The sequence below is a fragment of the Lagenorhynchus albirostris genome, chromosome 3 (genome assembly GCF_949774975.1).
Source record: "Lagenorhynchus albirostris chromosome 3, mLagAlb1.1, whole genome shotgun sequence".
NCBI classification, from domain to species: Eukaryota; Metazoa; Chordata; class Mammalia; order Artiodactyla; family Delphinidae; genus Lagenorhynchus; species Lagenorhynchus albirostris.
The window spans coordinates 28,558,726-28,584,466 of NC_083097.1; the positions used below are offsets into that span (position 1 = coordinate 28,558,726).

At 40.3% G+C, this 25,741-nt stretch overlaps 3 protein-coding genes across 7 annotated transcripts in view; 2 read left to right on the top strand and 1 right to left on the bottom strand.

The window, feature by feature from the left end:
• Positions 1-87: 87 nt before the first annotated feature.
• BRIX1 (biogenesis of ribosomes BRX1) lies at positions 88-8,515 on the top strand. Its single transcript, XM_060146015.1, has 10 exons — positions 88-286; positions 2,436-2,547; positions 3,915-3,958; positions 5,495-5,565; positions 5,704-5,753; positions 5,858-5,931; positions 6,092-6,142; positions 6,272-6,373; positions 7,685-7,813; positions 8,058-8,515. Exons 1-10 carry the CDS (start codon positions 128-130, stop codon positions 8,325-8,327), a joined length of 1,062 nt encoding a protein of 353 aa, XP_060001998.1. The 5' UTR covers positions 88-127; the 3' UTR covers positions 8,328-8,515.
• Positions 8,516-12,005: 3,490 nt separating this feature from the next.
• Positions 12,006-25,741, top strand: part of DNAJC21 (DnaJ heat shock protein family (Hsp40) member C21) — a 35,426-nt gene continuing 21,690 nt past the window's right edge. For all 5 annotated transcript variants that reach the window (XR_009539989.1, XR_009539988.1, XR_009539987.1 and 2 more), the window contains exons 1-5: positions 12,006-12,260; positions 19,593-19,686; positions 23,652-23,775; positions 24,088-24,210; positions 24,586-24,890. Coding sequence is in view for 2 of the 5 variants with exons in the window: in XM_060146953.1 (XP_060002936.1) it covers positions 12,164-12,260; positions 19,593-19,686; positions 23,652-23,775; positions 24,088-24,210; positions 24,586-24,890 (743 nt within the window). In the remaining 3 variants the exon portion in view is untranslated. The remainder of the gene's footprint in view (positions 12,261-19,592; positions 19,687-23,651; positions 23,776-24,087; positions 24,211-24,585; positions 24,891-25,741) is intronic.
• LOC132517870 (riboflavin kinase-like) lies at positions 22,085-23,461 on the bottom strand. Its single transcript, XM_060145925.1, has 2 exons — positions 23,446-23,461; positions 22,085-22,767 (listed from the first exon to the last, which is right to left on the bottom strand). Exons 1-2 carry the CDS (start codon positions 23,459-23,461, stop codon positions 22,085-22,087), a joined length of 699 nt encoding a protein of 232 aa, XP_060001908.1.

The following is a 25,741-nucleotide window of genomic DNA, read 5'->3' on the forward strand; positions in this document are numbered from 1 at the left end:
AGACGGGAAGGAGGCACCATAGAGCAGGAGGAGGACGGCCGAGGCTGAGCCTCGGGACCATAGAGATGGGAAAGCGGAGGGAGCGGCCGAGCCGGAAGAAAGGCCCAGAGTGAAGGCGGGGAGCAAGATGGCGGTGGCCAAGAGGAAACGGCGTGGAGGCCCGGCGTTTCAGGCGAAAAAGCTAAAAAGAAACGAAAAAGATGCTAAGACGCCTGCTAAGCCGAGCGACGTAGCAGAGGAGGCGGCGGAGGCAGAGAGAGATCGTATCCCAGGCCCGGTTTGCAAGGTAGGGGAGGGTCTACGGCCGTGGTTTCACGCGCCTTCGTTGGGATTGGTTACCACATGATGGCTCTGCGGGTTTCCGAGTTGCAGGGGTGTTTCGGGAGCTCGGTCCCGTGTGTCCCGGCGGGACCCCCTACAGCGTTTACATTTAACCCTCGTGCACGTGGCTGCAGTCTCGGAGGCTGCGGGCTGAGCAACAGGGCCGACTTCTGAGCTCTTACCCGGCTCACAGGAAGCGACTTACGGGGACTCAGTTACAGTGTTTGGTCTTCAGTTACTCCATTTTTTGTTGTCGTTGAAGGATAGTACTTTTTCCCTAAAGTTGTTCCTCGCTCTCGAGTATATCCCTCCCAGTGATGAATTCCAGTGAATACCTTCCAGAATTCCACATTCCGCCATATTGAGCTGCAGTCAGTTAGGGATCCTGAAGCTTGTTATGTGGTCGTTTAAAAGTTGCTCTCCTTTGGGATTATGATTTTGACTTGTTTGATCTTTAACTCTAAAGGGGTAACGAAAACTGGAGTAGATAGTATGACCTTTATGTATATTCGACAAAGTTTTAACGTGGCAGGCACGTAAGAAGTTAGGTTTCCCCTGCTTTGGGATTGCAAAACTAGAACATGACTACTTCCTCCTAACATGTTGGAGTTTAGAAGAAAACTAAGAACTCATATGAGTTGATGGTTTTTATTCAAAAGAAGGTGAACACAAGTTGTTGGACTCAACTTTCAGTCAACTGAGGGCTCCGTAAGCTAGATCAGATACTGTGGAGACAAGAATTGTGTTTGATTTATTAATTTCTGTCTCCCCCGCTCCCAAACTTAGCGTAAACCTCTGTCTACCACGTAGTGAGTGATAGATCAATGACCCTTTGTGGTGGAGTGGCAAGCACTGGGAAAGGAGTTAGCTTTTAGTAATGAAAGATGAGCTTGAATTCTAGCCCTGATATTAATTATCAGGGACGTTTTGAACTCTTCACTCACCTGTAAATTAAGAGCAAGAAAATGTGATTTACTTTTTGTGAAGAATAAGCTGAACTTGTAGATTTTCTGTAAATGTTAGTGTTCTCACTCTTCACTTTAGGAGCTAGAAAGAAATATGATAGTAGCTATGATCTGAGTCACAATATAAAAAATATTACTGAAGTGCAAGAGATAAAGATTACTTTAGGATAACCAGGAAAGGGATCATGAAGGATTTAACCTTTGAGCTGGATCCCAAGGTAAGGGCAAAATTCCGATATTCAAAAATGAGAGGGAACAACATAAGAGGGAGAGAGCAAGAGAGAGAAAAAAACTAATCCAAGGTGTTGAAGTGGACGAAATGCTGACAGTTTAAAAAGTACAGCCAAATTGGCTAAAGTGTAGGGTTTATTTGGGGCAATAGTAAGGTAGAAATATAGGTGTATTTTAGAGTCCAGTATTAAAGCTGTATCATTTTGGACTTTGTTTAGAAAACCCTGGAAGGTAAAGATGTGATTGGAGCATGTAGGCGGTAGTCTGCCTTGTCTGTTGGAGGAGCTTCTGGCTGGAAAGACCAGCATTTAGAAGATTTGCAGTTGATCTGAGATTAAGAATCTGAAACTTGAAGGCAGTATCACTAGGAGAGGACTAAGTTGTTGCAAAGAGAGATTGATAGCATTTACTAGTGCTTATGATATGAGAGAACAAGGGCAAATGGAAGAGTCAAAGTGTGGGGGACTGAAATGATGGTGACATCATCAGAAAAATAAATAGCAAAGAAATTTACCGGATTTTGAGGGTTGGTATTCTAGAGTTGAATTTGAAGTAAGCCAAATACTTGGATTATTAGGGCTAGAAAGAGTTCCTTACCTTTCTGTAGAGTTAGTTGACAATCAAAGCTGTGAGAATGATTATGAGAACTCTGTCCTGGAGAGATCAGAAATAAAAAAGGGCTAAGAAAGGATCTTTAGAGTCAGGAGGAGGAATTGGAGAGATTGAAGAAAAAAAACAAAAAGAAGGGAAGCCAAGGAGATTTCTGGGTAGCAGCTGGGGTCAGTGCTACAGAGATTCTGAATTAAAGGTCAAGGTCAGGATTGTTTGGCTTGCTACTTGGAAGCTTTATCTGTAAACAAACAAACAAGGTAGACTCATTATGAAATGTTAAAATTCATCTCACTTTTTTTTCTTTAGGGCAAGTGGAAAAATAAGGAACGGATTCTCATCTTTTCTTCTAGAGGAATAAATTTCAGAACAAGACATTTAATGCAAGACTTGAGAATGTTGATGCCTCATTCTAAAGCAGGTACCTTTATATCATATACTTTAAAATTTTGTATTTGTAAACTTGCCTGTTTATATGTTTTCACTTTGAGTCACACTTTGTTCGTTCAGCATGTCAGGTAAAGAACCATGACTTCTCAGAAGTGTATCTGTTCAGTGCCAAGATTTTTCCAATTAATATTTTGTTAGAAATTCTTTGCAAAATTCATTAAACATTCTCTTTCCTTTCTTAAACAGATCCCAACTAGCAAAACATTTCTTAAAGGTCCAGGAATGCCTTCAGTGTAATGTTCTCAGAGGTCATGAGCTGGTTTGTCCTTCTAAATGATTTGGGACTGCCATGTATTGCTTTCTGTATTTAAAATAACTTTTTATTAAAAAACTTAATGGGCCAGGAGTAGGATTTCAAGCACCTTCAAGTTGGGACTCAGTCTGCTCCTAAGTGCCAAGCTTTTCTTTTTAGTAATGGGGTTATCTTACAGGCAAGTGAAGAACATCTAGTTTGGGGTTTATAACTGTGATAGCGCCCTCATGCAGGTGTTTTTGTGCTTGTGTTGGGAGGTGCTTTTGGTTTCAATTCTAGGTAATAACTTAGTTCTTTAGACCAGTGTTTCTCAAACTGAGGTCTGCTGTTACATCTTCAGGTCTCTGAAACTAATGAGAGAATTTTAATTTATGAGCTCTAAATGTGGTTTGTGAGAATTTTCCCATTTTTGAAAGGGATTCATAGAATTCAGGCATACCTCTTTTTATTGCGCTTTGCTTTATTGCAATTTTTCCCCCATTTGAAGGTTTGTGGCAACCCTGCGTCGAGCGAGTTTCTTGGTGCCATTTTTTCAGTGGCATTTATTTGCTAACTTTGTGTCTGTGTCACATTTTGGTAATTCTTGGAATATTTCAAACTTTTTTCATTGTTAGCATTTTTTAGCACTAAAATATTTTTAAATTAAGGTATGTACATTGTTCTTTTAGACATAATGTTATTGTACACTTAACAGACTACAGTATGGTATAAACGTAACATTTATATGCACTGGGAAACCAAAAAAATTTGTGTGACTCGCTTTATTGCGATATTCGCTTTGTTACGGTAGTCTGGAACTGAACCGGCAGCATCTCTGAGGTATGTCTGTACACAAGTAAGAGACACTGCTTAGAGCTTTATAATTCTTGAGGACTATTTTTAATCACTCTTGTTTACATTTCAAAAGAACAAGATTTTTAAAGAGGTCATGTGTTTTCAGGTCTAATCATTTTGAAGATTAATAAAATCTCATTTAAACTGAAGATTATAAAAATACTTAATATTTAATTTCCTAGAAAGTATGTGTGATTTGATTGAAGTAGCTTTGAAATTTTTTGTTTACTTAACCTTTTTTCTTTTTATAGATACTAAAATGGATCGTAAAGATAAGTTATTTGTGATTAACGAGGTAATTTTAGAAATTAATTAAAGTAAAATATTCTAGCAACATTGTATTTAGGAACACAATATTTGGAACACTAGAAATAGTTCATTTAGAAAATAAGTCAGTTATTCAGTGACTTTTAAGTTGTTTTGTATAAGATATGCAAATTTTATGAACTTTATCTGCCTTTTAAATTTTTATAGTACTCATTGTCTATTTCACACAGTTTAGTGCTTCAGTATATAATTTCTTGATCATTCTTATATTTGTCTTCTCTCAACAAGCATACTGAAATTTCCTGAGGACAAGGATTAAATCATTCTTTTTTTTTTTTCTCATTATGTTTAGTACAGTGCTAAATTCATAGTAGGTACTCATAAAAATTATCAATGTAAATAAAAAGCCCATTAAATATTTTTTTTTTTAAATATTTTTTAAAACTCATTGAAAATTTTTTTGCCAGTTTTAAAAGCGGTGCATGTGATATTTGCTCTTAAGATATTACAAACTAGTAATATGTTAAATTTTCAAAGTATTGTTGAGTAAACTTGCGTTTTTAGAGCAGATTTTCTTTTAAAACTTAGAATTGTTTTAAGATAACTCTCTTTAGCTATTAGAAATGCCTCTGTTATTTATTTAGCACAAATTTTTGAAGTGCTGCTCTATCATGGCATTATAGAAACTGTGTTTAAAAAAACGCCCCTATCATCATGGGGCTTACATTCTAATGGAGGAGACAGGCCGTAAACAAGTAGTATAATTTCAAGTGAAGATAGGAGAAATAAACAGGATATGGGTTGCCAGCAACTAAAGCTCACAACTTAGTGTGTAGATGTGTTTATTGTAAGACCAGTAAGGAACAAAAGCATTGGACTGAAGAATTCTTTAAGCCTCAGGTAGTGTATATGTATTAGTTTATGAACACTACAATAATATAGGACTTCATTCCTTTTGTATATTTCTCAATTGTGACTTTGTAAATCCTTAAGATGTTGAAGTTTAATTCAGCTTGAAATGGGTTTTGTATACTTGCCTTTCACCAGCTCCTTAGTGATTTTACAGAACCAAATCACAGAATGGTAGTACAGATGAGGAAGAAAAAACAAATTTCTTGAGCTTAAAATCGAAAAGCTAGAGAGTTAAAAATCAAAGTAACCATTATAAAGGATGTTTTTGGTTCTGTAAGGACTGTATTTTTCTACAGTTGGTGAGGCTAATTGTCATGTGCTTTATCCCTGGGGCATTTGTTTTAAATCTTTGTAGTTTGTACACAGGACCATGGTCAGAAGAAGAGGTTCCCCAAGGGAGGCCAGTAAAAATGCTAGGCCAGAAAGAGTAGCTGCTTCCACCAAAGAGGTGGGCAGAGCACAGTGTACCTTGGACAGAACACCTAAGAGGAACTTTAAACGTTTCCATGAATAAATTTACCTCGATTTAGACCTTTGTAGCCTATTAACCTGCTTAAGTATTTTTGAAGGCATCTAAATATTCATTGCATTGAATTACTTTAGATCTTATTTTTATTATCCACTTCATTTTTCTATACTTTGCCCTGTTTAGGTTTGTGAAATGAAAAACTGCAATAAATGTATCTATTTTGAAGCTAAGAAAAAACAAGATCTCTATATGTGGTAAGAGAATGTATTAAATAAGATTAGAGAATATGTGAATATTATTAGCACATTTTGGTGTCTTTTAAACTGAATTGGTAGTAAGCTTTTACTACGTTCTAAATTTTAATTAGTTGAAAAAGCTTTTATATTTTTTAGGCTTTCAAATTCACCTCATGGACCATCTGTTAAATTCCTTGTTCAAAATAGTAAGTTGACTCAATTTAAGTTTTTGTGAGAAAATTGAAAATAATCTTTTGGGATAATCGTGCCAAAGTTATAACTATTTTTGTTGCTGATGTAATTTTTCTAGTTCATACCCTAGCTGAGCTAAAGATGACTGGAAACTGTTTGAAAGGTTCTCGGCCCCTCTTGTCTTTTGATCCTGTAAGTTTCTCATTTAGTGTATGAGATCTAATTTTCTTACTGTGCATGGTTGTTTTTTGGTGGATATAGTTGTATAATTCAGTTTAGTTAATATAAAAACACAAACAATTTTAAACAAAACTAATGTTGTCAAGTAATATGTTCACTCTATTTTTTATAGGCTTTTGATGAATTACCACATTTTGCTTTGTTAAAAGAACTCTTAATTCAGGTAAATATCTTTACTAGAAACTATTTTTAGTAAAATATTCTAAATGAGTGTCTTCCTTTTAACTTAGCTATCTGAAGCACACATGGTATGTCATAGAATACAGAACTAATGTGTCCTTTTTCCCACTAGATCTTTAGTACACCACGGTATCATCCCAAAAGTCAACCATTTGTGGACCATGTGTTTACGTTCACTATTTTGGATAATAGGATATGGTTTCGGAACTTTCAGGTTAGCTTTAATTAACTTTTAATTATACTTTGAAATAAATTAGGATATATTGTTTTTATAGACATGGAAAATGCAAATGATAAATTCTTTTCTTTTCGTTTACATCGCTTTCTTTTCCCCACAGACTTGTAGTAAATAACCTTTATCTCATAACTTAGGTTCATGGCTATCAGCTAATATGGTGTATGGATTTTTTTTAGATTCATGGTTATCAGCTAATATGGTGTATGGATTTTCTAACAAGCCACTATATATTGAGTAAAATATAAGTTTCTCTTCCAAGACGTTAGAATCTACCAGGGGTGAGGTGGGGTTTAAGACTTTGAAAAACATAACCCCTGTAGAAAGCATTCAATGAGAACTATTAGATGAGTCATACAGTGATTCATCCAGGAGGAGAGGTGATTCTGGAAATCTGTGGAGAGGTGGAAGAGAGCAGCAAGGCAAAATTTCAGACGGCTTATGAAGTAAACTGGGCTCTTTTCTGCATGTTTTTGTTATATTGGATACTTTGCAGTGTGAGTTAAACATACCCCTTCTTAACCCCTGAGGGCAGGCATACCTTAACCAACTATAGTGATATTTGTAGTTCAGGAGTTGTCTCTTAATTCCACAGTCAGTAACCATTCAAAAATAAATTCTGCCAACGTCTTTTTATCTACCTTTTAATCTAATTTGAATTAAATTTATAAAAACAATTTAGGGGTTGATTTAAATTTTGAAAGGGTGCCGCATAGGGTGCTTTAATCCATTCTGTTATCATGGTTGCAGTTTTTTTAAATTTTTTATTTATTTTTTTTGCGGTACGCGGGCTCTCACTGTTGTGGCCTCTCCCGTTACGAAGCACAGGCTCTGGACGTGCAGGCTCAGCGGCCATGGCTCACGGGCCCAGCCGCTCCATGGCATGTGGGATCCTCCCAGACTGGGGCATGAACCCGTGTCCCCTGCATCGGCAGGCGGACCCTCAACCACTGTGTCACCAGGGAAGCCCATGGTTGCAGTTTTAAATATTCATTTAACCACAATTTTTCAAGAAGACACGCATTGTGAGAAGCAAGATACAGACCAAATTGAAGTGACTCAATTTTAAAAACACACTGAAAAAGCATTTATATTTTCCTATGACAACTACCTGTAACCAGTAATGTATTTCAGAAAGTATTGATGATTTGGCACTTGCCAAGTTTCACTTCCACCTTAACTTCATTGGTTATCAGTTCTTTTAGGCACATTTGTAATGAGGATATAGCCTGTATACATTTTAGGAGTAGTATATCCAAACCAAAATGAAATGTTTCCTTTTTATTAAAGATCATAGAGGAAGATGCTGCTCTTGTAGAAATAGGACCCCGTTTTGTCTTAAATCTCATAAAGATTTTCCAGGGAAGTTTTGGAGGACCAACTTTGTATGAAAATCCTCACTACCAGTCACCAAACATGGTAAGCTGTTTTTGTTCAGTGGTCCTTTATGTCCCAGAACTCTTGGGCCAAAATAATTCTGTCAAGTAACTGTTGTGTTAACTGTGAAACTGAATTTGGTTTTTGCTGCGTACAGTCTTACAAATTGCTTTTTTTTTTGATGACACAGGGTGAAGGGAAGTAGGGTTCATAAGTTAATGTCTTTGCCGTGTATAAAATGTTTATTTTTATTTCAAAAGCACCTTTAATATTTTTTTGTTTCTAGCATCGGCGTGTCATAAGATCCATCACAGCTGCAAAATACAGAGAGAAACAGCAAGTGAAAGACGTGCAGAAGCTGAGAAAGAAAGAACCAAAGACTATTCTTCCCCATGATCCCACTGCAGATGTTTTTGTTATACCAGCTGAGGAAAAGCCGATAGAAATACAGTGGGTAAAACCAGAGCCAAAAGTCGATTTGAAAGCAAGAAAGAAAAGGATTTATAAAAGGCAAAGGAAAATGAAACAGAAAATGAACAGTGGGAATGCAAAATGAATCAATGGATAACTAATTTGTTCTCATTTGTTTTATATTTATTTTATGTTCAATGTGTAAAAATACTTTTATTATTCGGGACAACCTTATATCTAATTAGTGTGACATTTAAAAGAGAAAAATTAAGATTTTATGGCTTCGGGGGGGCGGGTCCTATTTTTTTCTAAATAAAATATCACCAGAACTCATCACTTAATTTCTGTTTTTCTTTTCAAAGCTTGTTTGTATTATTAAAAACTTAGCACAATTAAGGTTTAGGCCTGCTCTCTTGGATTAAAATTTTGAGTTTAGCAAAGCTGAAATTCAAACAGATTTATTGGATCAGTATTACATGTAAAAGAGCATTAGGCACTTTGAGAGCATAGTTTCAGATGGTAAAGTTGGGGTAGACTGCTAGAAGGGAAAACATCTTACTGAGGTTTGAGTCCCTGAGTCACAAATCAGTGAGGCCCCGGAAAAGCCAACCTCTCATCTTGTTTTCTTTTCTTGAAAATGTATGCTAAAAATACTTAGGTTTTGGGCTTCCCTGGTGGTGCAGTGGTTGAGAGTCCACCTGCCGATGCAGGGGGCACGGGTTCGTGCCCTGGTCCGGGAAGGTCCCACATGCCGCAGAGCGGCTGGGCCTGTGAGCCATGGCTGCTGAGCCTGCGCGTCCGGAGCCTGTGCTCCGCAACGGGAGAGGCCACAGCTGTGAGAGGCCCACATACCGCAAAAAAAACAAAACAAAAACAAAGGTTTTGAAAATCAAATGAGTTTATATGTGTTGAAAGCTTTTTGTAGATTACAAATTTAATTTAGAAGCAATGCCTGTAAATTACTTATCAAATTAACAGTAAAAGAAAGAAAAACGGGACAGTTGTTAAGAGGGCACCAGAAGATTTGAATTTCTCCTGTTAAGAAAGAACTTTACTTGAAGTAAAGAGAGCACTGGGCTTACTACCCTGGAAGTCGATTAGTGATGGAAAGACAAGATTCTGTGTGCAAGTGGCCAGGGATAGGGGTCATGCATGTGGTGTTTTGTCACCCACTAATTTCATGCTAATCATTTTCTCCTGTCTTTTTCTGCAGCGTGATTAGTAATTCCATAGTATTCCACTCTGTCACACCTATCTAAGCAGTCCCTTGTTGGATATTTGAGTATTCAATTTTATCTTTTTCTGGTATAGGTGCTTGCAGCAAACTTTCTATAGGTATTTTGTACAATATTTGTGGTTTCCTATAAGAACTCTGGTCAAAAATTATGAACCTGTTCCCATAAATATTGTACCTCACCAGAGGTTAGTGTTCATTTCCTTACACCCTTGCTGAGATAATCTTTGTCAATTTGATAGGTAAAAAAATGAATACTGTGTTTTGGCTATGTACTGGGTTTTCTTTTGTGACTGGTCTTTTGTGTGGTAGTTACATGAATTTGTAAGGGCTCTTTTGTATAGTGAGGTTTTTCTAGGCATCTTTCCTAGTTTGTCACTTGGGTTTTGATTTTGTCTTTATTTTAGATCTGTGTAGGCAGAATGATCAGTTTTTCCATTTCACTTTTTCCTAATTTTCTGCTAAGAAAGGCCTTCTTGAGTGTATAATTAGGCTACTTTATCTTGAAATGGTATAAGTTAAGCTACTTAACCTTGAAATTTAAGTAATTCAAGTCAGAGGTTCACTTGAAATATTCAATACTTGTATATGGCTAATGAAAGGCAAATCTGGTTAAGTGCAGGGGAAAAAAGGCCTTTATTTAAGCAACAGAATATAGGCTGAAAATTAGCTGTATATTTCCCTTTCATAATCATTTATATGGATAACTAATTTGAATGAGAATTCGTCATCTCCCAAGTCCATGTTCATTTAGAAGTCAGCCTGTTTAGTGAAGATCTTTCTTTAGACTGAAATTTATATGCAGTGTAATTAAATTTTGATACAATGTTATAAGTAAAAATAGATCCCTTTTTCCCTCAGGAGGAAAAAAAGAGGTAGCAAAACCAGATGGAGTTGGAGGAAGAAAAAAGTACTTTGTTTTTTCACTTATTGTCCAACCCCCCCTCCCCTAATTCCATTCTCAGATGGGGAAAGGTCCTGTTTTTCATTGCACTCAAACTTCTCAATCCCTACCTATTACCAATTTACAATCCAAGACCATATAGTATATTCCTTCTTTGGAAAAGAGGCAAGTATGAATTTTGAGTAGTGGGTTGGACAGTGTTGTGCCTAGAAACTTGATGAGGTTTAGAGTTGGTTGGTTTTGATTGTGCAGGGGGCAGGGTATTAAGGAAGAAAGGGACAGCTTCCTAAACTTTGGATACCCAACCCTGTACAATAGATATTTGTTAGCAACAGAGCCAGCCCTTCTCTCTAACCGTACGTGGTTGACAAAGACAACCTACATCTAACAGCTGATATATGTAAACATTCCACATTACAGTGAAATATTCTGGTGTACTGATGGATTTCTTTTAAAATTTTATTTATTTATTTTTGGCTGTGTTGGGTCTTTGTTGCTGTGTGCGGGCTTTCTCTAGTTGCAATGAGTGGGGGCTACTCTTCATTGTGGTGCGTGGGCTTCTCACTGCGGTGGCTTCTCTTGTTGCAGAGCACAGGCTCAGCAGTTGTGGCACACGGGCTTAGTTGCTCCACGGCATGTGGGATCTTCCTGGATCAGGGCTCGAACCTGTGTTCCCTGCGTTGGTAGGAGGACTCTTAACTACTGTGCCACCAGGGAAGCCCTATACTGAGGCATCTTAACGACAATTAGGATAGTATTTTGACACCTTATCAAATTGCTTGGAACAGTTGTTCAGATCTTACATCCCATAATACAGTGTATCAGTTAGATCAACCAAAACCTATTGGTTAAATACTATCTCTTAACTGCATTTTTTGGTTTTTTTGGCGGCCCGCTGGTCTTGTGGGATCTTAGTTCCCCTGATCAGGATGGAACCCGGCCCTTGGTAGTGAAAGCGCCATGTCCTAACCACTGGACTGTCAGGGAATTCCCTTAACTTCATTCTTAAAGTAAACCAATCTTGGAAATGTAGGTTTAGAGGCCAAAAAGTTAGGATTAAAGAGTGATGGATGGGTGGACCAGCACAATTTCATTCACATTGGTGGTAAAACATGTAGTACTGTTACTTCAAAACGTGTTGATGCTTCCTCTTAAATTGTTTCAGTTTAAGTCATCTACTCGTATTTCTCTTGCACATTGGTCAGGACAAGCAATATTAGAGACCTCATTAAGTGGTAACCGAAGATATCTGAAGAGTTAAAAAAACCTGGATTCGATCCAACCGAATCCTGCCACTGATTGGTTGGGGAGGCTTGAGCAAACCACTTGCCTGAGTGTCGTCCTCATCTGTAAAAGCGGGGCTCACGTTAAAGAACCACAAGATGTTTTCCAGAATATCATCCCATGAGACTCCTATCTTAGCTCTCAGGTCGGCTGTCAAGTTGGTGTCACTCTGACTGCCCTCTGTGTCCCTCACAATAACACCCACCGTGGCCCCGCCTCCGTTCTCCTAAGGCCCCACCTCCGTCCCTCCGCGGCTCCGCCTCCCTCCTGCGCGGCTATTTCCGGAACAGGGTCCTCCCCCCAGCCCATGCGGAGCCGCGGCCTCCGGTAACGCCCCCTCCGCGCTCCCGCGTGCCGCAACCGGCGCCGCCTTTCGCCGCCGCGCGCCGCCGTCGCCCCGTGCCGCCGTCCCTGCCGCCGAGCTCGCTGGCTGGCCCGGTGCGGGCGCCGGGCTCCTGCCACAGGAGAGGACCACCAGCGCCACCACCACCACTTCGGCCCGGGCCCGGGCACCGGCCCCGCCCCGGGCCCCGGCCTGAGCCCCCCGCCCGGCCGGGCGATGGAGTGTCACTACGAGGCGCTGGGGGTGCGGCGCGACGCCAGCGAGGAGGAGCTCAAGAAGGCCTATCGGAAGCTGGCCCTGAAATGGCACCCGGGTAACTACTCCGCAACCGCCGTGGCCCCTCGCAGAAGCCTTGGCCCTCGCGACTTTTCTCAACCCACTCCCTAGGGTAACTCCAGGGACCTGGCTGTGCCCGGAGCTGCCCGCTCGGTAACTCCCCTCGCCCTGGAAATCGGGCCGGCGCCCGGCCAGGTGGCCCCTGCGCAGTTCTGGCGATGAGCGTCCTCGGCTCCTCGGTGGACGCAGCCCTCCACCCCCAGGCTTCACTCGAGCTCCGAGCACCTCGTCCCTTCCTAGACGCCCCTCCCCCCCCCGGTTCCCGCGTGGCTAACGGCTGGGGAAAGATAAATGTCCTAGAGACTTCCCTGCCCCTCCCACTCCTTCGCAGACGGCCCCGAGCGGGGAGGAGTCGCGAGCGCTTAACCCAGTCCTGCCTCAGGCTAGTCCCTTGCTGGACTCCCCTGCAGCTCGGCTTTCCCGGGCTTCTCCTCGGCGGCCCTTAGCTTCATCAAGGAAGCCCAGCTACTTAAGTGTAATTAAGACAAAGGAGCTAGTGACATGTCTTTTAAATGGCTATGCCTTTTTTTTTCTCTTTTGGAGAAAAGACCCTGTACTTCACTTCGGATTTTGAGTGTCTTCCCTAGTGAAGTTCATGTGTTTACTTAGAAGTGTGCTTTGGATGTTTTATTTGGTTGTAGTTCAGGCCTTTGTGACTGTCGTGAAGTAATTTGATCTTCTAGACTGGGGAACTAAGAATTTGAATCTCAGCTTTTTGAGGTTTATAAGAGGCTTTCGTATTAGTACTAGTCCATAAGCATGTTTCTAGAGTCTCTGAAATGCTAAGATGGAAACCTCAGAGTCTTGTTTGGAAAACATGCCTTACACACACGAAAAGTTAAATACAAATGCAAATAAAATAGCATAGCATATATAATTGGTAGTTGTGTTGATAGAACAACTAATAACTGCCCCAGGAATTCAGGGTCCACTATGTACTGAAAGGCAGTGAGGCTCCCCCTTGGCAGAGGAGTCTAGCCATTAGCTGGATTCTGGAGGAATGGGATTGAGAGAAGTGAATATAACAGTATGGGAAAGGGCACTGAGTGTCCCAAAGATGGCCTAGGGGACAGTTCGGCCGAAGGCAGTGTTTATCGGAAGTCTGAAAATATGGGTTGAGAGAAGAGCTGAAGGAAGGGCTCGGGACCCAAAGTCAGAAGGTAATGGTTATAGTTGATGGAACGGGAAATAAAGGTATGGGTTTGTTGCTTAAAGTTGTAATGATGACCAACAGAGGAACTAAAAAAAATCTGATGTATATTGGAAGGGAAGAGGTAAATGAGCTAAATGTTCATTAAGAAGTCATTAGCTATATCCAAAATTAATAGGTCCAAAATTAGTGTAAGAGTAATAGGGGTTACCGTTAGAAATCGAGTTAAGAATTTGTTGACTCTGGGTGGGAAAGGGTGGGAAAGAGGATTACTGCTTGTCACCAAGTGCATATATAATTTTGATGACAGTATTAAAACGTTTTTGAGTAGTAGTTTGAGATTAGATTGTAAGGGGCTTTGAATGTTAGGCGAAGGACTGTGAAATTTGTTTATCCAATAGTGGAGAGTTGAGGCTGGTTATATTAAGATGTCTTGGGAAGGTGCTATGAAGGCAGCTTAGTAGTATGAGGAGGGGTAGAGACAGAAGTCAGGTAGAGTCCGCCTTGGGCACCGATGGGCCAAAACTAGGCTTGGGGTCAGTGGGAAGGGTAAGGCCTGGGATGAAGAGAAGTTGCAAAAGAAAAATTACCAGATTTGGTGACTAGTTGGAAATCAGTGCAAAGAAGAAGGCAAATGTTACTAAAATATCAGTTAACTATTTTGAAACCAAATGTGTTAGTAACTAAATGTGAATAGCTTCTTTGAATGTCATCAGAATTCGTAACATCCTAAATATCTTGGTTTGAAAATGCCTATACATAAAGGGGTAAATATTGTCCCAGGAGATGCATGATTTTGATATGCTTTGCTTTGCTGGCTCATTAATTTGTTAAGTCTGACACTCAGCAAATGTTTAATTTCATTCTGTGTGTAAGGTACTGTGTTAGATGTTAGAAGACATATGGGCTGTGCTTCAAAGACTAATACGTACCTCATATAGAAAGGCTGCCCATTTTCATTGTTAAAAAAGAAAGAGATTACTTTTATTTCTGTTATTGAGGAACTGAGAATGATTTCCAGTAGGGTCAATAGCACTGCGTAGTGAGGTTACTCCTTGTGAAAGCCAGGCTCTCAGTAATTCATCTGATGACTGTTCCCTGAACACCTTACTGTGGAACGAGACAGGGGTGGTCCCTGCCCTGCTGGCCCTGCTGTCTTCTGGGAAACACAGAGGAAAGCAGTCACTTTTCATCCGGTGAGATAAGGGCAGTATGAGGGCAAATACAAGGTGCTTATGAGCACATGTACCAATCTGGACTGGGTTTTCTAGTGGGTGGGATAGATGTGCATCCCTGAAGAAGTGACATCTAGGTCGAGACCTAAAGCGGGAACACAGGGAATACAGGAGGTGGAAGGCAAGAGAGGCCACGGCAGAGTCTAGGAAGGGAAAGAGGTGAGCCTGCCCAGGTGAGCAGGGGCCCGGTCTTGAATGTTGTGGTAACCTGCATTAGGCAGATTGGGTTTTAACCTAAGGGTGTTGGGAAGCCATTGAAGGGTTGCAAGCAGGAGAAATGATAGGTTTTTATTTTTCTTGTATGTCTCGGGCTGTAGTGGGGAGAATGGATTGGAGAGGGCAAGGCTGGAGGTAGGGAGACCAGTAGGTCCAGGACACTGACATGACTAGGATGAGGATAGGACCTGGGGGTGGAGCCTGAGTCACATGCTAAAATCCTCAGTGAGTAGGGGGAGTAGTTGGGAGGCGAGTGGACAGTGAGAAGGAGGGGAAGACGGAGAGATGGCCAAATGGCCTGAATCTCGATGGAATGCTGGTTTGTCCTCAGGGGTGAATAGAGAATCAGTGACCAGGAGGATGTCAGCTTTACCACCGAACCTGCTGTATGACAGCTGTGCTGGAGCCCGAGAGGCCTGTAGGGAAGTGGTGTTCTCAGGGAACCTGGCTTCAGTCAAGGCAGGACTTAAAAGGCACAGTCATGAAATGTTCTAGAAGGTAGTGTGAAAACATTTGGGACAAAGTGGAAGACGGTGTGAATGGATCAAGAGAAAAGCACAGGATAGTATGAGAATGCCTTTTAAACTTTAATGACTGGATTTGCAATACCTGTGGCTTTTGCATTTGGCTAATAATTAAGGTGGGCTTTCCATTTTTTATGATTGCTTGTTAACTCAACTACAGTCATGTTCAACCTCCTGGTCAACCAGTTACAAGTATATTTAAGTGAAATAAAAAGCCATATGACAGATTGAAAAAACTAGTTAAAAAAGAAGCTCCAGCAAGTGATTAGATCTTACTTTCAGATGGTACACTGGTGGGTTTTTATGTGTAAAAGCTGTAGCTCTTACCAGACTTCTTTGAGGGAGGAAGGAAGGGAGTGGGAAGAAACAGGACAACAAAGTACAGATGAAAAGGTGAAGACAGCCACCACGTACCACCCCAAACAGCCGCCTTTTTTGTCTCATGTCAGGAGATTCAGTTGCTGGCTTTTTCTGCCTTTCTGCTTTAATTTTTTTTTAATTTAACATCTTTATTGGAGTATAATTGCTCTACAATGGTGTGTTAGTTTCTGCCGTATAACAAAGTGAATCAGCTATATGTATACATATGTTCCCATATCTCTTCCCTCTTGCGTCTCCCTCCTTCCCACCCTCCCTATCCCACCCCTCTAGGTGGTCACAAAGCACCGAGCTGATCTCCCTGTGCTATGCGGCTGCTTCCCACTAGCTAGCTATTTGAACTATGCTTTTTTTGTTTATCTGACCAAAATGTTATTAATGATTTGACGAAGACACAGAAGTCATGAGCTGGACTGTCACCCTGGAGGCATATCAGGATTGTGTTCAGCTGCACGTGACAGGAAACTGGCAATTGTGGTCAAAACAAATAGTCATTTTATTTTCTTCATGTAGCAAGAAATCCAGAGGTGGCCCATCTTGGTAGCTCCAGCTGCTTGATGAAGCCATCGAAGACCTGGTCCATCATCCTGACCATAAGACTTGAGTCCTTTCATCAAGTGTAAGCAGTTAAGCCTCAAAGAAGTTCATTACTCACGTGGAGGTGCAGAGAGAGGCAGGTGCGCCCCAGTGTAGCAGGTCTCCTCCACGAGGTCCTTGGACTCTGCTCAGCAGCTGTCAGACCAGGCCTCACTCACCATCTGAAACGGCAGCAGGGGATCCCAGGCAGCAGTGTGGAGGAGGAGAGATTAAAGCAGGGACAGAGTGTGTGCTGGTTGCCTTTCAAGGAAGTCTTAAAGCCACCATAGAATACTTTTATAGATTTTATTGACCGGAGCTTAGTCACATGGTCATGCCAAGCTTCAAGGGAGACTGGAAATGGAGTCTTTATTTGGGGGATCAGGTGCCCCCATAAAATCAGGAGTCAGTTGTTACCGGAAGAAGGGGATGAACTAGCAGTCTCTGCCTCAGTCCTTATAATATGCCTGCAGGCAGTATACCCGGGCTTTGGGCAGGACACGGGGGATGAGTTAAGGGCATAAGGTGAGTGCCACCCAGGCCCATCCCTTTGGTCAGGAGAAACAATCTTCTCCTAGGAGCTTCACTTAGTAGATTTGTGTTTGTATCTGATTGGCTAAAACTGGGTCACCTGACAACCCCAACTTCAAGAAAGTCTGGGGAGGTGAATTTTTAAAGTGTGTGTATTACCCCTGTGATCAAAATCAGGTTTTGTTAGGAGGAAGAGGAGAATGGATATCGAGTAGGCAACTAGTAGTATTTGCCACAGAGTAGTAATAAAAATCCAAAATAATTAAATCTAAAATTATCAAAACAGGATACTGGGTGTCCTGTGTTTAGAATCCAATTGCAGCAAGGCCACAACAAGATGGAATTTGATAGTATGCATTGGAAGTAATGGAAAACCTAGCCACAGTGGCTTAGTAAGTTAAGAATTTATTTTTCTCACCACAAGGAGTTTTGGAGGTAGGTGCCTGCTGGCATTGTTTCAGTGGCTAAGTAATGTCACAGTGAATCTCTTGACTTTTTCTTCATGGTCTCAAGATGGCTGCTGAAGCTCCAGCTCTCATGCCCATGTACAAGACAAAAAGAGGAAGGAAAGAAAATACACTAACAGACTTCTGCTTTCATCTCATTGGTCAGAACTGTGTCACGACCTTTCCTAGCAGCAAGCGAGGCTGGATAAGCTAAAATACTTGCTTATTTTTTAGCTTATCCAGCCTCCACAGTAAAGGCTGCAAGAGATAAAGGAGGGGGAGGTGTTGGATGATCTAACCTTTAGTATCTACCACAGAATGGATTGAGTACTATGTTTGAGTTAAAAAAATATTTGTTATACAATTATATTGGCTTGTCAGGAATTTTTTTAAAAAATATTTATTTATTTATTTAGTTGCATCGGGTCTTAGTTGTGGCAGGAAACTCTTAGTTGCGGCATGCATGTGGGATCTAGGTCCTGACCGGGGATCAAACCCCAGCTTCCTGTATTGGGAGCATGGAGTCTTAACCACTGCGCCACCAAGGAAGTCCCTCTTGTCAGTAATTAATATGAAAAATACTTGAAACTTTGTCACCTATAAATTCAATATGACTTACTGTGATATTGTTGCTAAAAGCTAATATAATTAGCTATAGTGATTAGAAGTAGAATGTTAAGGAATTAATGAATGGCTCCTTGATGATCACTGTCTTTGACAGCATTTGAAGTAGAGGGTATTATAGTGTGCATAAGAAATGGGAGATTTAGTCCAGAGAAGAGGTAGGCTAGGAGATGACCCATGGGCTGCTCTGTGGAAGGGGAGTTAGACCAGCGTTGTATTACTTATACAGCTAGGCTCCTGTGATGCAGTTTTTTTTGTTTCTGTTTATTACTTTTTTTTTTAATTCCAGGGGAGCATGATTCTATATCTAAAGCTTTTTGTGTTAAAGCATCTTAGTAAAAAGAGCTATGGCAAATTGCTGCACTTGAGAAAGTGTTGTCTGTGTCAGTTGTTGAGCAGAACGCCGCTTGAAGGACTTGGGACTGTGTAATGGTATCTGAAAAGAGGAGGTAGGATACCCTTGAGGGCCTTGTTTTAAGACTACTTCTGTCATATTTTTTTCTTAAAGGCAGATATTGAGTTGTAGCTTAAAGAACATTGATGTACTCCACGGTAGGTTCAAAATATTTTACTTTCTGAGTGTATTAGTTATTTACTGCTGTGTAACAAATTACTGAAAACTTAGGGCTTAAAACAACAAACAGCAAATACTTTCTTTTTTTTTTAGCAAATATTTTCATAATACGGACTCACACGGTTTCTGGGGATCAGAATCAGAATGGTGTAGCTGGGTGGTTTGGCTCAAGCTTTCTCACCAGGTTGAATCACCATTGTCTGGGAAAACCCACTTTCAAGCTCACCCCCACAGTAATGGCGGGCCTCAGTTCCTTGTTGGCTGTGGGCCGGAGGCCTCCATTCTTCACCACGTGGGCTTCTCATGGACCACTGGAGTGTCTGTGGCAGCTGGCTACTCCCAGCGATCCAAGAGAGAGCGAGCGCCCAAGATGCAAACTGCAGTCTTTCATGATCTAATCTTGGAAGTAATATCCTGTACCGTCACCACTCCTGCCACCTGCTTTTGGTCACAGAGACCAACCCCGGTGACATGGGAGGGGACCACACAGGGCATGAGTGCCAGGAGGTGGGGGTCCTTGGGGGCCATCTTGGAAGCTGGCTACCACCCTGAGGCAAAGATGCTTTCTGAATTCCGCAGTTAAGGAAGCACAACTAATTAGGGGAAAAGTAATTAGTTAGCACATCGATTTTAAAGTTTATGAGATTTATTTTGGTATATGCTGGTAAGAAAGAAAACCTTAAGGATGGTGGTAAAGGTGGATTAAACATAATCTAGCACTGAATAGTAACAGCCTTTCTATAAATGATTGATTTATGTATTTTATTCCTTCTAAAAATAAAATGTGTACTACTCAGCATTTTCTGTTTGTGGATATCCAGGTTGAGTGCTCAGTGACGCACTGAGAGTTAGAGAAAAGCATGAAATTTCTACTCAAGTTCCCACTTATAACAGATCCTGATTATCAGCTGTCATCCATTTTCTGGTTTTCCTTAGTTGTTTTTCTTCATTTTTGTACACTCATCTATTTATGGCATTTCTGATGGAAGAGGTCCCTTTTAGAGTCTGTCCTTTACTTTTTTGATGACTGAATTTCTGTGCCTTTATTTTAACAGATAAAAATCTGGATAATGCCGCAGAAGCAGCTGAACAATTTAAACTAATCCAAGCAGCGTATGATGTGCTAAGCGACCCTCAGGAAAGAGCATGGTGAGCATCACGCTGTCCCTCCTTGTGTATCTTGTTGGGAAGAATGGTCAACAGAGGGTTTTTAAAAAATTTAATATATTAAATGGTTTGGGGTGTGTTCTAAAGCACCAGTCACCTGTTCATTATATAAAATGCAGTGTGTTGATAGGAAGGAACCTTAGAGATGATTACTCCAACTCTGATATTATAGATGATGAAACACAAAGCTTGGCAATCATAGTTATAATTTTGATACTTATGAAGTGCCTTCTCTTTGAATAAGGTCTTTTTGATGTCTGACAAATTTACTGATGTCAGAAAAGGAAGAATGTTGACTTTTCCTTAAAAAACAGATATAGTGTTTTCATCAAGAATTGTAATATTTTCCCAAGAACTACTTTATATAAGAAATTGAGTTAAGCTTCTACATCTATGACAGATTCTTTAACTCATGATGACCCAATCATTTAATGCCATTTCCAAACAAAAATTTCTCCGTTTGAAGTTCTGGGTTTCCAGATTCTCAGTGAACTTTTTGCTACAAAGTCCTGACATAACTGTGCAAGATCCCGCAGAGCAGGTGGGTGTTCAGTTCACCCATGCAAGTCTTCTGTGTGATGGCATACAAGCACGGCCAGCTGTCAAGAGAGAAAGGCTGTAAAGGAAATTCTTTTTTTTTTTTCACTTGGTCAAGATTTTATTTCAAGGCCTGAAAACACCAACTAATCGAAAATGGCCCTACTGCAATTTCTTATAATATATAAATAATATAAAACTTAAAAAAATGTAGACACTATTAACTAACTCCTAAACCACACACTATAGGCTTTTCAAAAGCAATAGTTATTTAACAAAATGTAAGGTGACAATATCAAAGAATTTTCACACTTAATGAGGACACAATCTGTAACAAGCTACTCACACAAACACAAATCTTTTTTACACTTTCCATGTTTGTTTTTAACTTTGTTTCATAGAACCACTGATAATTGAGGCTTCTTTCAAGTATAGGATTTCTAACATTAAATTACATTTTCGAAGTATATTTATAAAGAAGAAATGAAAAAGACACATACTACATTGTTTACCATAAATTCATACACCAAAAACTCAAACAATCCAACTGAATTTATTCCTGCTTCCCCCTTCTCCAACATTAGCTTTAGATGTTCTTCTAAATATTATATAAACAGTTTTGTTAAAATCAGTTCTCTCATTTATGCACATTAGGGAAAAATGGTTTTAAAATGAGTTATCTTTAAAATTCTAGATAACACTCTTTAGCCTTAAATTACATTGTGTACACACAACTACAACAGTTTGCATTTGCTCAGGAGCATATAATCACATTAAAAACAAATGACTTTGTAGTTCATAGTTTAGTTGGCTCTTAAATAGTTTCCCTGGGGGGGAAACAAGTATTTTGTGTTGTTTAAGAAACTGATATAGATAAATGAAATGCTAGGTGTTCGTTTAAACTTTGAGGAAACCTACAGATGAACTTTTGGGCGTTTTTTCTAAAATGCAAGAGGTATGCGCTTAATCACTGTTCATATAGTGAAGGGATGGGATGGCAGATACAGACGCAGATGAAACTCTACATTTTGTAAATGTAGAGTTGGATATTCTAAATGGAAGAACTGACACTGACAATTGTTTACAGGAAACAAAGGTGAAGAAAAATGTTGAAGAATATCTACCCTTAGAAAGAGAGAAGTGTTTTACAAGACAAAAATGAGAACTAGAGATTCCAAAAACACTCATTTTACTGTTTTAAAAGAAAAACAAAAAAATAATAGGGAGAGAGTCTAGACCAATTAGAACTGAGGCAGCTGTAACAAAAATGGAACACAGTACAGTGATTTGAGCCCTTAAAGGAAATGACTGACTAAAATGAAATTTCACAAGTCTTCATGTCTATAATAATAAATAAACGTGCAAAATATCAAAAATACAAAGTCTGGATTTTTTCCCCTTAAGTTTGTAGTAAACGGTCTAGCCTCTGCTTAATATAGTTACTTTTATAAGCCTTCTGACTAGCAGAGCATGCTATACAGGCACATGCATGCTAGAACTTTACCGTGAGAGTTACAGTTCTCATCTCAAGCTAGTGACTTGCCTGTTACCCATATTTATATATATTTCATTCCCATTGTAAAACACTTAAGGCCTTTCTAGTGGTACATTTTAATCAACATATTACATAAAACATCTTGATTTTTAAAATGAACCTTTTTAGTCCTGTAACATGGTGGGTTTAGTTGAACAGCTGGAACATAATATGGTAACTACATTGGACTGTTTAATTCACAGCTGTAGGAAAATGTTTGATTTTTAAAATATAACCAAGATGAGACTGTAGAGTTATGAGCAGTAAAATATTAGAAAACAGTGAATGAATAAATAAGATGCTTTTCCATCAGTGGCCGTTCATTGTTTTGCTTTTAGGAACCTGGAAGAAATTGTCTTCTTTGAGTTTCAAATGTTCTGGTAAATCTAGTCGTTTCTTAGCTTCCTCAGTATCACCTTGAATTGCTGAAATAAGTGACTCTAAAGAATCAGTTCTTTTCTGATCTGAGGTAGCAAGAATTTCCCCATGGAAGTCCTCTTTGAAAGTATGCATGATATGAGCTTCCATGGACTTTTTTGTATTCTTGTAGTATGGGTTCCATCCTATGCTCACCACCATCTTATGGACGTCTACACTTCCATCACTGGCCCAACCATGATATACGCCAGTGGATGCATCAGCCGGAAGATTATCTACTACTTGTTCAGGAAAGTTAGCTGTAGGAATGCCCAGGTGCTTGGGGCCGCGACCGAACCGCACCACCTGGCCGCGGCAGAAGTACGGCAGGTGCCTCATGACGCCGTCCGTTCGGGTTGCGGGCTGCGGTCCAGTCCGCGCGTCAGGCAGAGCCGCCATCGAGGCGGTGCCCGGACCCCCGGGCCAGCCGGGGGACACGGGCAGGAGCTCCGCGGGCCGGGTGGGCGGGCGAGCGCACGGGCGTACAACGGGCCGAGCGGCGCGGACGACACGCCTCGGCGAGACCCTTACGCCGCTGACCAAACAGAAGGTGCCGGGCGACTCAGAGGCTGCGTCTGGAGGAAAATTCTTATTAAATTATCTTTTATATAAAAATCAGAGAATCCTAAATTTTTCTCCTCCTGTGGAATTTGGAAATCTGGCCTTAAGAAATGCTTTTGCCTTCCTTTGGAAACTTTGAAATTCTTTCCTGCCTTCCTTTTACTCTAGCTCTTCTCTAGATCTTAGGCTGTTTTCTTGTCCCGAGGATCCCCTTGTCTTTTTGTTTGAAGGCCCTGCCTATTAACTCTCCTGTCATCTGGAGGCAGTACTGCACGGTGGCGAGGAGCATGGGCCTCTGGTGCAGGACACGTGGTTTTGAATTCTAGCTCTGCTGCTCATTGGCTTTATGACTGTGGAGAATGTTATGTAATATTGCTGAGCTTCAGTTTCCTGTTATATCAAATGAGGGTAATAACCAGCTTTACAGAGTGAGGGGCAGTTGTATGTGTGTGAAGCTCCTAGATTGTTTACATAAACATTAGAAGAGTTTTATTCTGGTCCATGTTGGTAAATTCCCGGATCCCAAATCTGTAGTTAGCCTGTGGACCAGATGATGTCCACTACTGTCTTATTTAGTAAGGTCTCTTTCGTGCGAAAGTGCAGCTACGTTTCTGGGAGAGTCATGGACATTCCCTGGCTCATTAAATTCCCCTCTTTGTATTGGCTAGTACCGTATACTGCCTGTAACGTACTGGGAGTTGCAGTCATAGTTTTAATCAGCACTTCTGTGAAAGATTATTAAGTCTTTGCCTGTTGATATTTTTCTTCAGATTTTTTGGTTGTGGGTTGACCATGTTAAAATGTACAATAATTATATTTTGACTGTTTCAGAGGAAGGAATCCTTTTGAATTCTTATTTATTCAGCCTTCACTGATGTCGCTAATTTTTTTGGTTTAGGTATGATAATCATAGAGAGGCTCTGCTTAAAGGTGGGCTTGCTGGAGAGTATCAAGATGACAGCTTAGATTTGCTTCACTATTTCACTGTGACCTGTTACTCTGGTTATGGAGATGATGAAAAGGTAAGAAATGAACTCACTGATAATTTCTTATCAAGTACTTAAGTAAGACTCTCAAATGCAAAGAGAATTCCTAAAATTATTCTACAATAGAAGGTGAAGGAATGTTCATTTTGGAAACTGAAAAACAGAGCTTTCATATTTAAACTGTCAGCATATAAAGACCTTCAGTTGAAAACTAAATGTACTTTCAGTGACCGAGCTTGGGACTGTAATTCTGTAACATTAAAGTTTTTCATGTTGCATTTAAAAATCTTACTCTATAATTAAACTACAAGAGTGTTAAGAATTTGTGTTTCTGTTACTGTTTTTTAGGGCTTTTATACAGTGTATCGTAATGTTTTTGAAATGATTGCCAAGGAAGAACTAGAATCTTCTTTAGAAGAGGATGTTGAGGATTTCCCAACTTTTGGAGACTCCCAGAGTGACTATGATACGGTAGAAGAAAAATTCATTGCCATTTTGTAATTAGCATTTGTCAGTGTATCTTTTCCCTATTTTTTTATTTTAAGAAGAAGGGTTCTAGTTCTCAGTCTTTTACTGTGACTCTCTTCCTCTCTTTCTTTTCCTGATCGCCTCCCGTCTTTTCACTATTTAGTGATCTTGGTCCCATTCCATTAATTTCCTCATCAAGTTCATTCTGAAGAGTTATTTTGTAAAGGCTTCAAAGGACTGTCTTCTCTGTTGATTAATAGTAAAGTTGTATATACGAAGAAAGGAGGTTAGATGTTTTGCATCAGCAATATTTGCTACCTTACTAAAAAAGAAATCCAAATAAAAATCTAGCATTTTACCTGTTTTCTTTGTCACTAGGTAGTCCATCCTTTCTACGCTTATTGGCAGAGTTTCTGCACTCAGAAGAACTTTGCTTGGAAAGAAGAATATGATACACGACAGGCTTCAAACCACTGGGAGAAACGAGCCATGGAAAAAGAGAACAAAAAGATTCGAGACAAAGCAAGGAAAGAGAAGAATGAGCTTGTCCGTCAGCTCGTAGCTTTCATCCGTAAAAGAGATAGAAGAGTGCAGGCTCATCGAAAACTTGTGGAAGAACAGAACGCAGAGAAGGCGAGGAAAGCCGAAGCAATGAGGCGGCAGCAGAAGCTAAAGCAGGCCAAGTATGTGGTGCTGGCTGGACCCTGTCTATGAGTAGGTGCTGGTCCCAGCAAGCATCAGTGGATACCTGGCGTGGTGCTTTCATGGGGGGTTTAATCCTCATTCTGCCTACATCCCTTTCTTTTACATTCTGGCATTGGACGATGTCTTTTCATCTGCTGTGAAAAAATTTTTCTTTTGAGTTGGATGTTTTCCTTCAGAGGCCCTTTATACTTGAGATTCTTTTCAGACTCTTGTAACGTTTAATAATAACTGACGTTAATCGAATTCTCATTCTGTACAAGGCCGTGTTGTAAGTGCTTTTCTTGCAACAATTCTGTGAAGTAAGTTCGGGTTTTTATCCTTTCTTTTGAGGAAATGAGGCACAAGATCACATAGCTAATAAATTGCAGAGGTGGGAACTGGACCCTAGAAGTCAGTCCAGTGCGCTGCTTTTAAGTACCACACAATACTCTGTCCGTATACGCTTAGATATTTAGTTCATCTCAGTGCCTTTAAAGTTTTGTTGTTTTGAGTCACTGTAAAGGCGTTGTGTCCAGAGCATTATAGCATTCTTTAAAAAACTATTCACTTCTTGAAAGTTCTACCCACCTCATCTTTTGAAAAATTAGCACTTTACATGACACTTACGGTTTAAAACCACCTGAAGACTTTTTTTTTTAAATAAATTTTATTTATTTATTTATTTTTGGCTGCGTTGGGTCTTGTCGCTGTGCGCGGGCTTTCTCTAGTTGCGGCGAGCGGGGGCTACTCTTCATTGCAGTGTGTGGGCTTCTCATTGCGGTGGCTTCTCTTGTTGCAGAGCACAGGCTCTAGGCCCATGGGCTCCAGTAGTTGTGGCTCATGGGCTCTA